At 40.2% G+C, this 14,948-nt stretch overlaps 1 protein-coding gene across 1 annotated transcript; it reads left to right on the top strand.

Annotated features, from left to right (window-relative positions):
* The first annotated feature begins 4,453 nt into the window (after positions 1-4,453).
* SNRPB2 (small nuclear ribonucleoprotein polypeptide B2) lies at positions 4,454-14,730 on the top strand. The gene is made up of 7 exons (XM_059037604.2): positions 4,454-4,511; positions 6,522-6,611; positions 7,197-7,369; positions 11,197-11,337; positions 12,140-12,190; positions 13,574-13,662; positions 14,142-14,730. Exons 2-7 carry the CDS (start codon positions 6,548-6,550, stop codon positions 14,299-14,301), a joined length of 678 nt encoding a protein of 225 aa, XP_058893587.1. The 5' UTR covers positions 4,454-4,511; positions 6,522-6,547; the 3' UTR covers positions 14,302-14,730.
* The last annotated feature ends 218 nt before the right edge of the window (positions 14,731-14,948 follow it).

Raw genomic sequence — 14,948 nt, 5'->3', positions numbered from 1 at the left:
GGGGAGAGGGTATTATTCTCATGTATATGAAAGACTTCCTATTATTAACATTAACGATGTAGTACATATCAGAGGTGATAGTCATCACTTCTGGTTTTTTTTCTTCCCTAAGTATGAGTATTTCCAAAAAGAATAAAACAGAAGGATTGAAGTGAAATGAAAGGAAATAACTGCATAAAATGATTTCCTCCCTGAATTGTGGGGCTGAGGGTGTTTTTTATGAAGTCTCAGCCGACGTAATCCCAACCAGCCAGGAAAGGTAAACCTGATGTGAGGCTCAACGATAACGCTTCAATTTGTTTAACACTTGCTGTGAAAATAATGTAACTCTACATAAATTTCTTACTGTAATCACCACCTGGGGAGAGAAAGAATATACAAACAAGTTGTCGTATATTTTGCGGTTCTATCTAACATAAATAAGCCAAAATTTATCCACCAGTTTTATGATGTATTTTCCTTTAAACATGGCTCTGTCTCAAAACTACTGCAAGATACTGAAAAACATTAATGAGAAACATAAAACACATGCAGATAAGCTACAAAAATATTTCTGTATTCAGAGTCGCTAAGAGATGCCTCAGTTAGCCTGATAATTTAGACGTCTTGACACCATTTTATTCCCAACTGTTGGTAGTAATTTTTCTGCTACCCCTAAAATAAGCAAGTTTCCTCATCAGTAGCTACATTAAGCTTGGCTAGTGTTATAGTGCTGCCTCTGGGTTTAGTTCAATAAAAATCCTGTTTCACAGGAAAGTAAATCACGTTGCCTAACTGAAATTTCAGATACTGGACTCAGCAGAACTCACAGCAAACCAGTTTGCTCTTCTAGTATTTTTAAAAATATGTGAGTTTTTCAGAAATAGACTCACAGACATAGAAAACTAACTTATGGTTATCAAAGGCAGGGGAGGGATAAATTAGGAGTTGGAGATGAATAGATACACACTACTATATATAAAAAGATAAACAACAAGGACCTACTGTATAGCACAGTGAACTATACTCAATATCTTGTAATAACCTATAATGGAAAAGAATCTGAAAATGAATATATATATATAGTAAATTGTAATTTTACAATTGTAAAATTGTAAATCAGCTATACTTCAATTTTAAAAAGTTAGTTTTTGACATCTGACTTCTGATCTGACCCTCAAGAGGTGAATTTGGTTATAAAGGAGTGATGGTTGTTTCACAGTGCATCTAACCAAAGTTTGGGTGTTATAATGCTCTTAATATAGCTACGGAACCAGGTTGTGCAATGCTACTCACAAAACCAGAAACGCTCCTTTCTCCCCTTCTTTTCTTTCCCAGTCCTACATTCAATGACTGTTTTCTCCAAATCACTCGGGAAACCATTGAGGACCATTAACAGGCTATTGGAAAGCCCAGAGCAACGGCCCAAGGACAGGAAAATGCACCAGCTCTTTTAGAACCTGGGGAAGAGCCTGCAGATCATTGCCACCGAGCTGGCATTAGAAGATTTCCTTCTCACTGGTGTAATGTATAGTAGCCATTGTTCAGTGATTAACAGAACACTACAAGCCCTCTGTCTTTAGGTCTCTGCATTTCCTGTGGTATTTTCTGCCCAGGTAGTGTCTTTGCAAAGTCTTATCTTACCCTTTTTCAATAGTTATAATGAGCTCTTAGCCAGATCCACTTACATAATACAGTATTGCCATCCTCATTACCATCAAACAGAATTAATTAATTGCTCAGATGACCAAACTAATGTGCAGGGCAGCTTGTCTTTTGCTATTCAGAAATGTTTTTATTTAGTTTATACTCTCTTTTACTGCATTAAGGATATTCTCTTTGTATTCTCTCAGAACTCCCTGAGGCAGGACTATTTACATTCCTTTAAATTTTTATATCTACATAATAAAATACTGTTTTTCTGTGATTGCTTAATATTATTTCTTACACTTATGTGCATCTTCCTAACACATCACATTTGTTCAGTGTTGCCTAATTATCCATGAAGCTTCATTTGCTTATTAATACATATTTATTATCAGCCACTTTTCTAGTTACTGAAAGTAGTTCAGTGAACAAAGCAAAGAAATATCCCTACCCTCAAGAAGCTTACATTATTTTAAAGTTGCTGCACTTTTAGGTGATCTTTTAAAATAAAAACCCCCAGCTTAAAAAACAAATCTATTTGGTCTCTTTATCCATATGTCCAAGTTATAGCTAACATTTGGAAATAACACTTATGAACCAGTTATTTGGTGCCTGGCAATGTGCTGATCACTTCACATTTTGCTCACTTAATACTCACAATAACTCCAGAAGCAGGTACTGTTATGATCCCTAGTTTACAAATGAGGACAGTGAGGCTCAGAGAGATTAGTTAAGGGGAAGATATAAAATTTGATTTTTCTTAGCTCTCAACAACCATTTCACATTCTAGATGATGCTTTACACACATTTCATAAGCAGATGAGTGAATGCATGTACGTTTTGGAATTCCCGTTCAGCTTGCCATTAAACACAAACAACTTGATGACGTTAGAACAGTCAACCCATTCTGTGGGGAGAGAAGAAGGTGGGAAGGGTGGTAGAGAATTGATTTTTCTTTTTTTCAGTGAGTTTAGGCAGATGATTTTATCGGTGTTTGGTTATTACTGGAGGTGGTTGCCTTATCAGGTGAGAAGCTGGACAGAGACATCAATTCCCTCCACTTTGGGGCCTCAAATTGGCTGCCTTTGGGATTCAAGCTCTTCAGTAAAGTGTTGGAGAAGAGTTCCCTCAGAGTCCCAAGAATTAGAGAAGACTTGAGGGGTGGATACTGGCCACCCTGAAGGTGATGGTAAACTGGGGGCAGCCTGAGCTCAGAGAAGGATGAAACCAGGGCATCTGCCCCTACAGTCAGCATTAAGGGCTGTGCCTGTAAAACTTTTCAGAGGAGTCCCAACTTATGATGGTTTGACGTATGATACTTTGACTTATGAAGGTGTGAAGGTGGTATGCATTCGATAAAAACCAGACTTCAAATTTTGAATTTTGAGCTTTTCCTGGGCTAGTGATATGCAGTAGATACTCACTGTGTCCTAATGCTGGGCAGCAAGCCACAGCTCCCAGCTGAGACAGGAAGTAAGGGGCAGGGCACAACCATTAAAAGAATGACACAGCCATCTTAGATACAACAAAACCAGTTAGAACCTACTAGGCCCAAGATGGTGGAAGATTCAACTTCCAGTAGACCTTGGGCCTCATTATACGCTCATTGTAATACATTAGCGTATGCTAAATGACATGCCCACAGGGGCCATGATAGTTCTGAGGCCAAGTAAGAAAGGCCAAAAAGTGGGCGGTACCCCAAGTCCTGGAAACGCCCACCCCTTCCCCAAAATAGTCGAAATAATCCTTCTACTGGTTAGCCTATGAAATTACCCAGTCCATAAGAACTAACCACACCCACACCCTGGGCCACTCTCGCCTTCTGAGATGGACTGCATTCTGCCTATGAAATGTGTATCCCTCTCAATAAACCTGCTTTCACTTTACTGCCACTGCTCTTGAATTCTTTCCTGAGCGAGGGCAAGGACCCTCACTTGGCACCCATCCCAGGGACTCACCCAAGACCTGGGACATGACCATTCTCTCTGGCCCCATTTTCCTGCAACACGGGGCAGCCACGTGGTCATGAGGGTGAACTACATTCTGTACCAGACTACCACTGTTTTTCACTTTCAGTGCAGTATTTAACAAGTTACATGAGTTGTTCAACACTTTACTGTAAAATTGGCTTTGTATAGATGATTTTGCCCAACTATAGGCCAATGTGAGTGTTCTGAGCACGTTTACGATAGGCCCGGCTAAGATGTGATGGTGGGTAGGTTAGGTGGATTACATGCATTTGCATTTACTTTTTACAGTTTTCAACTTAAAGATGGGTTTATCAGGACGTAAACCCATCATAAGTCTAGGAAGATCTAGGATTTGGAAAGATGGAAGGCACCTGTTGCATGGGACAGAACAGCGCAAACTCATGGTGAGGGAAATAAACACCGCCTTTCCCTACGCTGTTACTCCGCGGCCCCAGAATTCCAGTTTAACCGCACAGGATTCCCACAAACCTCCTTCCTTTTTCTTTTTTTTTTTGCGGTACGCGGGCCTCTCTCTGTTGTGGCCTCTCCCGTTGCGGAGCACAGGCTCCAGACGCACAGGCTCAGCGACCACGGCTCATGGGCCTAGCCGCTCCACGGCACGAACCCGTGTCCCCTGCATCGGCAGGCGGACTCTCAACCACTGCGCCACCACGGAATCCCTCCTTCCCTTTTCTTGGTTCCCCTTCGCACCTTCTCTCCGCCCGCCATGTCTGCACATGCGCGGAGCGATTCTTAACTGCTGCTTTGGAGACCGCGGGGCATCGATCCACTCCGGGCTCGGCTTCTTGACTCGTCGGCCCTCGATTGAGGCGCTTTGTAGCGTCACTTCCGGTTCCTGGCTCGGCTTCCGGCTTCCGGCTTGTGATTCGTACGAGACGCGGCGGACGCCTCCGGGTGAGTTGGAGCGCTTTTTTCTTAACTCTCTCCGCTTTCGCGCCTGCGGGTTACCCGTCGGTCAGACGCTCTCCTGCGGGAACTGGGGGTGGGCAGGGCGCGGCGCCGGGGCCAGAAGTATTCGCGGAGGGTCGGCGAGGAAGGCATGGAAACTGACGCTCGGGTCTGGCGAGGCCCCTGGACTTAGGAACCTTGTCTTTGGCGAGACGGGTCGGAGCCGGGGATCGTGTGGCCGCTTCCTGGGGCTTCGGGCCGGGGCCGTGGGCGAATGTGCCTGTGTCTGGAGAGGCGGGGACCCTCGCGCGTGTGAAGTTATGGATAACTGGTGTTCCTTGGTTAGTGCGAGTCGTTTACAGCTCTCTCTGAGCCTTCAGGTGCTTGCCAGAGGCTCCCTTTTGGATCCGGGAGGCGACTCCCGGTACCCCGGCACTAGTCCAGGCCACCATCAAACCTCAAGTGAGATAAAGTGAGAACTTCCCCTCTGATATCTCTGCCTTCAGTTTGATCCCTGTCACTTGCCTCTCGTCGTCGTTTGAGACCCCAGTCCCCCAGGTTTCAGTTTAGGGCGTCGCAAGTTCCTGAGAAGCGTTACCTTTCACCTGTTACCCGCACAAGTACAGTTCTTGTTTGTGGGCTCTTTCCTTGTCCGTCATCCTATGCTGTGCACATACTGTGGGTGTAAATGTTCATGGAACGAAGAAGTATGCGGGACACCAAGGAAATAAAGCAAGTTGCAAATAATTTGCAACTAAAACGATGGGGAAAAAATGAAATAGTGTGGTGGGTGTGAAAGAAAAGTGCAAGAGACAGAAAACAAGGGCTGAATTCTCAGGCCTCCTGGTTATCAGCTTTGTAACTGTGGGCAAGGACTTGCATTAACCTGTAAAAGACATTAATAACAGCTGCTCGAAGTGCTTACTTCTGATTCCAGAGGTGCTAGAACTTTATCTCATTTAGCCTTTTGAGCACTACTGGGTAGATTCTGTTACCATCCCCGTGTTACATATGTGGACATGGGAGATTGAACTTGCCCTCAGTCAAGCAGCTAGTAAGAAGCATAGACAGATTTGAATTTAGATCCGGCTGGCTGTAGAATCTGAGCTCTTAACCATCAGGCGGTACCGCTCCAGTCTCTCAAGTCCATTAGAGGTGACTTTGGAGTCAGGGCTGTTGGTGATCAATTAAGTAATAATATGAAAGGGCTTTGTAAGAGAACCCATGAAAGAGTTCTTGGTAAACTTTATTAATGTTCTTTTTTTAAAAAATAAATGTACTTATTTATTTATTTTTGGCTGCTGCGTTGGGTCTTTGCTGCACGCAGGCTTTCTCTAGTTGTGGCGAGTGGGGGCTACTCTTTGCTGTGGTGCGTGGGCTTTTCATTGCGGTGGCTTCTCTTGTTGCGGAGCCCAGGCTCTTGGCACGCGGGCTTCAGTAGCTGTGGCACGTGGGCTCAGTAGTTGTGGCACAAGGGTGTAGTTCCTCCGCAGCATGTTGTATCTTCCCGGACCAGGGCTCAAACACGTGTCCACTGCATTGGCAGGCAGATTCTTAACCACTGCGCCACTAGGGAAGTCCATTAATGTTCTATCTTTATGACTTTTGCTGGATACACATTTGCTAGTTTCTTTTTTCATTTTTCTTCAAATCTCATTTTTTAAAATTTGTTTTAAAATGAAAGTTATTAGGTAGATGGGAAAACAGTATCACTTGTTGTAAGTGAAAGATAAGTATAAAAATAAATAAATGTATGGAATGAAAGAATGTTATTAAAATCTGACTAGATAATAGTGCCTCACCAAGTTTTCAGCCTGAGAACTGTTCTCCTTTTTGTTTAAAAAAGAGGGCTAGCAAGTCATCGAGAGGTTTTAAAAACTACTGCCAGACTGATATTTTCTGACATTGGGGGTTGAAAGAATTGAAAAGTTATTACCCTTGTGCTGTGTCCTTAATGCCACACTATCATGAATGAATCCTCCCTGTTTAATAACAGAATATTTACTGTCTCTTTAGGCTATTTGAACAGTTTAACCCACAACATGGATATCAGACCAAATCACACAATTTATATCAACAATATGAATGACAAAATTAAAAAAGAAGGTAAGTGCTTTTTAAAAAAATAACGTGTTTTTGCTTACTACCATCTTAAAAATTATACATGGGCTTCCCTGGTGGCACAGTGGTTGAGAGTCTGCCTGCCGATGCAGGGTATACGGGTTCGTGCCCGGGTCCGGGAAGATCCCACATGCCGCGGAGCGGCTGGGCCTGTGCGTCCGGAGCCTGTGCTTCGCAACGGGAGAGGCCACAACAGTGAGAGGCCCACGTACACCCCCCCCCAAAAAAAAAAAAAAAAATATATATATATATAGCTTCAAAAATTCTCATCTAGTCATCTTTCTCAGTGCCTGAAATAATGGTTTATCCCTTATTGTGTAAGGATTTTAAGGCTTTTTAAATATAAAAATAGGTAGGGGCTGAAAATGTGCTGAATCTGTTTTCACTCATCGTTAAAAGGTTTCAAAAGCTTTTAAAATTAGACTGCCAATGGGAATAGTAAAATGTTTTTATTAAAATATGTAACTGTATAAATAAATGAGTGGGGGGGGACACACAGTGCAGTGTCATTTTATGAAGAATTTTGTCATAGTTTCACAAATAACTGATTTCCCCTCTAATTTTGTGCAGAATTGAAGAGATCTCTGTATGCCCTGTTCTCTCAGTTTGGCCATGTCGTAGATATTGTGGCTCTAAAGACCATGAAGATGAGGGGGCAAGCTTTTGTTATATTTAAGGAACTGGGCTCATCCACAAATGCCTTGAGACAGTTACAAGGATTTCCATTTTATGGCAAACCAATGGTAAATCAATCTTATTTTGTCATTAATCACTACTAATGATATGATAGATTTGTAAATATACCCTTGAAAATATGGCTGTTGCTTTTTGCCTTCAGTTAAGAGTGGGTTTGGGTTTATTTTATTTATGTATTTTTATAGAAACACATTAGTAGTAGAGCTTATAATTCACTTCTTGATTTATGATAGTTCAAATAGGCGAAAACAAAATAGATTGAGATGTAGAATATTTTAAAAACAATGGCAGTATAGGCAATATTCTCATCTCAAAAGAGCTAGAAATTAATAATTACTCAGAAGATTAAAAAGAAACCTCTGTTTGTAAACTTGTAAAACAACACAAAACAAAAATTGTGGGTCAAAGAGGGAATCCAGTCTGAAGTTTCAGAAAGTAGCATAGTGAAGTACTGCATGTCAGAAGCATTGCAGTCAGCACTGATCTGAGGACAGTTCATAGATGTAAAGTCATAGGTTTTATTAATGAATAACAATGAATGGAAATGAAATAGTCACACATGGAAAGTTTTAAACTCAGGAGTGACATGAGATTTCACATTTAGCTGCTGGATGAAGATTGGATTGTGGGAAGGGCAGAAGGGAAGTAGGGAACTCAGGAGGCACTGGTATAAGTCAGAGATGGTAGAGGATTAGATCAGGGTGGAGACAGTGTGTGTATATAGCAAGGGGCTCTAGGTGTGAATGGGTACATAGTACCTTCGGTGTGGATTTCAGTGCTTTTCTTCCGGAACTGGAATGTGATGGGAAGGGATGTTGGGGAAAGAGCCGAGGCCCAGATTTTCAAGGACCCATGTTCTCATTCTGGTTCTGCCATTAACTGGCTCTGTGCTCATGTTCACTTTCACCTGTTTTTAAAAAAAAAAAGTAAGCAAACTAGATATTCTTTGGTCTAATTCAGAGGTGAGCAAAAACTCTATAAAGGACCAGATAATAAATATTTTAGGCTTTGTGAGCCACATACGGATTCTATTGCATATTCTTTTGTGGGTGTGTGGGTGTGGTTTTTTTTAAACAATCCTTTAAAAATTGTGTTTAAAAAAAGAAAAGAAAGAAAAAAGTACGTAACTCATAAGCCATACAAAAACAGGCCATGGGCTGGATTTGGCCCATAATCTGTAGTGCAGACGACTCATCTGATCCCTTTTTTTTTTTTTTTTTTTTTAACAAATGAAGAATCAGGCACAGAAAGCTTATGTTACTATAACCACTGGCATCATCAGGACTTGAAAGCTAATCTCCTGGACACCCAATATTGTGATTTTTTTTTTCCCCCTAAACTAGGATTCAGCACCCTATCTGTAAAAGGGCCAGATAGTAAATATTTTAGGCTTTATGAGCCAGATAATCTCTTTTTCAGCTACTTAACTTTGCCTTTAGGGCCAGAGAAGCAGCCACAAAAGGTGTGCAGATTGATGAGTGTGCTGTGTCTCAAGAAGACCTAACGTACAACACCAGGCAGTGTTGGCTATAGTCAGTAGTCTGAGGACCTTGGTGCCATGCTGTTTAATTCAGGACTGAGCGCTTTTCGTCTGTTAACTGGAGCACATTTTCTTCCCGTCCTCCGTCCAGCTCTCCTTTTCCCATCATTTCCCACCTGACTGGGCACCATATACGTAGAAAGTCCTATTCCAGAAAACTGGTGGATAGTACCTACATACCCCAATTTTCGTAAATTGGCATTTCCTGAGACCAGTTTATCTCTCTCAGTAGTGTAAAGAACTAGCATAGGGCTTCCCTGGTGATGCAGTGGTTGGGAGTCTGCCTGCCGATGCAGGGGACATGGGTTTGTGCCCCGGTCCGGGAGGATCCCTCATGCCACAGAGCAGCTGGGCCCGTGAGCCATGACCGCTGAGCCTGCGCTCTGCAACAGGAGAGGCCTGCATACCACAAAAAAAAAAAAAAAAAAAAAACTAGCATAAGTGAGATCTCAGTTGGCAGTAGCATAAGACTGGGTTTTAGTTTAAATCTACAATTACATTAGTATGAAGGAACAGTTTCTTCTCGTAGAGGGTTTTAGGGCTGTTCTGCTAAGTTGGGATGACAAGTTTGCATGGGCCTGTGACTGAGATCCAGGAAAGCTGGAAATTGTTTGCTGCGTTTGGCGCTGGCTTCATCTTGCTAGCTAATTATTTAAAATCAATGGAAAAAGCCCATTAGACTGATCTCATATTGAAGGTATTTTAGGAGGTCTGTTCTCTGCCTTCAGGAAAGTAGTAGATACTGCCAAATCTCCCGCATCCTGGAAGAAGGAAAAGAATGTTCCTTGAGTTGTCTTGTTTATACTTACTTAGGTGGTTTCAGTTGCCAACACACCAGATCAGAAATGAACAAAATTTTCTATAACTTGGAACTCAGAACAAAATTATTCTCTGTGATTCAAGGGCATTTGGTTATTTAATTCCAAAAATAACTCAGTAAAGTAGAACCATCTTCCTAAGGACTTCTGTTTTGAAACCTTTGGTATAAATGTAAATCTTGCACCTTCTCTAAGCTGTGGGTGGACTTTTATCCCTGACCAGTATTTAGTCTAGACCAGGGTTTTCAACATCGGCACTTTTGCCGTTTTGAACCGAATACTTTTTTATTGTTGGGGCTGTATTGTTCATGGAAGAGTGTTTAGCATCATCTCTGGCCTCTGCCCTCTTAGCATGACAACAACACACAGTGTCTCCAGTCAGCAGTGCCAGCTGTCTCCTTGTGGGCAGATTCTCCTCTGGTTGAGAACTGCTGCTCTAGACCAGCCAGCTAAGAGTGAGGGCTGAGGTCAGAAATTTTCACAGGTCATAGGGACAAATACAAGATCACCCAAGATCTGTTCAGGTCAGGAAGAAGGGAGTTGGGAGGGAATCCCTGGGAGCAAGTCAGAGTTGGTCCAAAACTATTTCTTTTGGTTAGATGATGACATACAAGACTAGCAGAGTTGCTCGCAGGGTAAGTCCACTTGGAGCTGCCATGGTCCAGCAGCCAGAGGAAGCCTCAGGAACTGAGGTATCGTGGGAGGCCTGCCCCCCCTCAGTTCCCCCGAACATTCAGCTATGCGATAATGCTTTAGGCCAGGGCCATACTGCTCAAAGTGTGGGCCCCACCATCCCCTTTGTGCTTGTTAGAAGTGCAGAATCTCAGGCCTCACCAGACCCCCTGCATCAGGATCTGCACTCTTACGAGCTCTCCAGGTAATTGGAATGCACATGAAAGTTCATGAAATGCTGTCCTAGACCAGTGTTTCTCAACGATTGTTCAGTCGTGTGTGCTGTGCCTGCTGGTTGTGGCGTATTACTCATGCAAGTGACCTGGTTGCACTAGCTGTGATGCCATCTTTTTGTTTCCTTTCAAAGCTTTTTAAATTTAAGTGGATGCCACTGTTAGTCATTTCATTTAAAAATAATAGACCAGATTCAAGGGAAAGTCATTCTCAATCTTTGGTACTTTAACTTTGGAAGTAACAAATTCCATGCATATATGGACCCTCTATGGAGTGTCCCTGTAAGGGATAGACAGCTTTCCAATGCAGTTTTCTCTCTTCTTTTAAATGGAGAGGGGCAGTGGTGCAGGTATTTCAAAGTCCTGTTTTTCTCATATGAAAATCTGTGGGTTTTTTTGTAATAAACACAGTTGAATCTAACTTTGTCTCAGTTGTGAATCATGGGCCACAATTTATTTTCATTTGGTGCTCAGTATATTTGACAGATTTCCTTAAGTATGTATTTAAAATTAGCTTGTATTTGCATAATGAAATTTGAAATATTAATGACAAGTGTAAAAACAGCCTTCAGCATGATGAAAAGTAACTTGTTTTCAAATAATTAAAATAGCGAATCCAGTATGCAAAAACAGATTCTGATATAATATCTAAAATGCGTGGCACTTTTGCTGACAAAGAAAAGAAAAAAGAAAAGAAAAAAGCCAAAACTGTGGAACAGACTGCAACAACCATGAACAAAAAACCTGGTCAGGTAAGATGGGCAAAAGTTCAATTTTTTTTTGGTGTTAAAAATTTGATAGAGATGTCTGTCTTCCATTTGAGGGGTGATCTTTGAGGCATGCATGTGCATGTGTGTGTGTTTAATGGTAGATTTTTAAGAAGCTGGAATGGTTGAATTCTAAAACTCCAATATTTGTGTTTAAGCAACAGATTAAAATATAGACCTTCACATATGCAGATTTATATTGAACAGTTTTATTTGAATTTGCATGACATTTAGATCCATCATTCTCCAAAATTTGTTAATATCTATTGGCTTATTTTTCAAGTTCTGTGTATAAATAATACTGTAGATGTTATCTTTAATCATGAGTATGCCACTGAAAGCTGCTTTCTTTGAACAGTTCAGGAATTCAAAATCTAATTTTAAATAGCAGATAAAGGTGAAATTATCATCCCAAAAGTAGTTACTTTGGGATTGAAAGTGATTAGAAATCAGTTTTACTAAGTAAGTATAATGTTTGACTTTTTTCTAGTTGTTTTAAAAAAAGAGAAAGACTGGTCCTTGGTTTTTCTCTTATATTTATATTTCTCCATAATTTTAAAGCTTAGAGGTTGAATTTTATGATACCTTTCAAAAACATTTGACAAGTTAAATACATAAATGTTTGAGTCAGAGTTTAAAGATGTAAATTCTCAGTGAAAGTAAAGTTAAGTAGATTTAAAAATCTGTTTGTTAATCTTATTTTTATGAAGTAATTTAAAATATAAGTACCTGCTGCTTTTTTAGAGGGATTGCGAATTTTAACTGTTTCTGTATTTCTTTGGGTTAGGGAACACCAAATTCAGCTAATACCCAAGGAAATGCAGCACCAAATCCTCAGGTAATATTTTTTTCCATGTGATACTTACTTTAAAATAAAATTACAAAACAGTAACAATAATTACAACAACCTGCATGTCTCCAAAAACTGAAAATGATTCCATCTATAAGCTACAATAATGTGGAAACTCACTCCTCAAAACATTTTAATTTCCCTTAAGAGGGAGAAAACAAAACCTGACTTTATTCCTTGCTTCCCATGGTGAGTCAATGACAGAACCAAAACAATAGATTCTAAGCTCTATGAGGGCAAGGAGCAAAATGGTTGTTTTCCGCACAGTATGTGGCCCAGAGCTTTCCAGGCTTGTGGCTTGGTATACATTCCCATTGGCTGAAGCACTGTCCCATCTTTCTGATAGAGCAAAGTTGTTTTACAGTTAACTTTGCTCTTATTTCCTTAGCACATATATATTTAAGTCTCCTGATATAGACTTATCAGGAAACTCTTTACCAAAGAGTTTTAGAAACTCTTTACCTAAGCTTCCCAAAAAAAGGCCTCAAAAAGAAAGCCTGAGTTATGTATTAATGGTATCCTGGTTAGTCCCTTGGGTGCTAGGGTCTGACAGGATCCTTACATCCAGGGAATTCCTTGCACCACTGAGGTTTTCCTCCTCTGATTTTAAGTTATTTGCATTTTCTTGCATTGTCTACTTTTTTGAAGTCTTTCAGCAATTATAGTCCAGTTCACAAATGCCAGCACTTAATTCTCTAAGCCCTAAGTTGTTCTTTACATTTCATCTTTTTTCTTCCACGAAATTAGCCTGAAGACAGAAGCTCTTACATATAAAGACCTTTCCCTATAGTTCCCCATACAGTGTCTGTTTCCACTTACTTGTATGTAACTAGATGCCATGTATATCTCATTTACTCAGAAAAAAAAAAACATTAAAAATCGCCAAGCAGTGGTTCTAAGTGGAAGTCTTTCTATTTCCAGATTTTCTTACACACTGGGAGGTAGTAAGCAATAGTGCAGAGGATTGAATATCTGAGGGTTAAGCAGCTGAGGATGGATGACACCGATGCCTTCTCTGGTTTGTTAGGATCAGTTATATAATCCAGATGACAAAATCCTCCCGTTCCAGCTGACCTCCAGATGCTTAAAACTTAAATATTGTTTTAAATACTGTTAATTAAATACTTAAAAACTGTTAATAAGATTTGTAATCTTCCAGATATTTATTAAGTGACTTGTTTGGTTACTGTTAGGTTTTTGCTTATTTCTCTGGTGTCACTGTTTCTCAGCTTTAGTGTTTGATGTAGTAAGATTTCACAAGCCTTAAACAGTGGAATGTAGTTTTCTGAAGTTTAGATTTTAATGTAAGAGCCAAATGGTTTACTGTACTTTTTATATTTACAAACTAACTTTACCTTTTCTTTTTAATAGGTCCCTGATTACCCTCCAAACTATATTTTATTCCTTAATAATTTACCAGAAGAGACTAATGAGATGATGTTATCCATGCTGTTTAATCAGTAAGTGTTTTCATAAACAAGTCTGTGTTCCGAGAGTCTCCTGACAGGACAGATAGCACTTCCCTGGGTTGAATCCGTTTGTATATCACACAGTAATTCCTTACAGCTTCATTGAGTTGCTCCAGGATTAACCATGAATTGAAGCCAGTCTGCAGATCTAGCAAACAAAAAGCTAAATTACCTTAATGTTTGAATTATTAATTCTAGTTGATGAGTAAAACAGGAAACAAAGCTTTGATGAAATGACAAAAACAGAATTAGCTTACATGATTCCTGCAGTTCTTTTCATGGTATTAATTATATTTTAAGCTCTTGCATCCCACTCAGGATTCTTGCTTCAATATGATACTTTTCCTGGACTCATATCAGGAAGTTGCTTAACAAATTTAAACACAGACATTTATGTACTTGATGTCATTTCTGTATTTACATGTATATAAATTGTTTACATTTGTAAAAATTGTTTTAATTCTTTATAGGTTCCCTGGTTTCAAGGAAGTACGTTTGGTACCTGGGAGGCATGACATTGCTTTTGTTGAATTTGAAAACGATGGACAGGCTGGAGCTGCTAGGGATGCTTTACAGGGATTTAAGATCACACCCTCCCATGCCATGAAGATCACCTATGCCAAGAAATAAGATTTGGGATAGCTGCCTTTAAAGGACTTGGTGTTATGTATAGTTTTAGTTTTTGATAACATTTGGTCAGGCCATTTTAATAGTTGGGGGTAGGGGAAAGTGTATGAGAAATTTTTGTAAAGGATTTAAAACATTACCTAGTCTTTGTTTAGCCTTAGTGAATTATGAACTGTGAACGCCTTAATTTTGTACAATAAACTTTTATTTGTATTCTGTACATAATACTTCATTTATTGGCCCTCTGTCCTATCATCAAATGCTTATGCTAGTCTAGAACACATCTTAAGGTATGTAAAACTGTAATAGGATGCTTTTCTAGTGTTAGTTTGGAGTAGCTAATGGTAGATGCTTTTCTAGTGTTAGTTTGGAGTAGCTAATAGTAGAGAAACATTGAACCACTTTAATAAAAGTAAAGGAGAATTAGATCAAGCACTTGATTATATTTTCTGTAATGTTCTATGCATATGAACTGCCATCCTGGAATTCAATTTTTGGTTTGTTTTTGTTTGTGGGGTTTTTTGTTTGTGTGTTTGTTTTGGCTGCACTACACTGCTTGCGGGATCTTAATTCTTCAACCAGGGATCGAACCCAGGCCCCCTGCAGTGGAAGTGCTGAGTCCTAACCACTAGACCACCAGGGAATACCCT

The sequence above is a fragment of the Kogia breviceps genome, chromosome 14, assembly GCF_026419965.1.
Source record: "Kogia breviceps isolate mKogBre1 chromosome 14, mKogBre1 haplotype 1, whole genome shotgun sequence".
NCBI classification, from domain to species: domain Eukaryota; kingdom Metazoa; phylum Chordata; class Mammalia; order Artiodactyla; family Physeteridae; genus Kogia; species Kogia breviceps.
The sequence above is the reverse complement of the archived record's forward strand: the minus strand, read 5'-3'. Positions and strand labels throughout refer to the sequence as shown.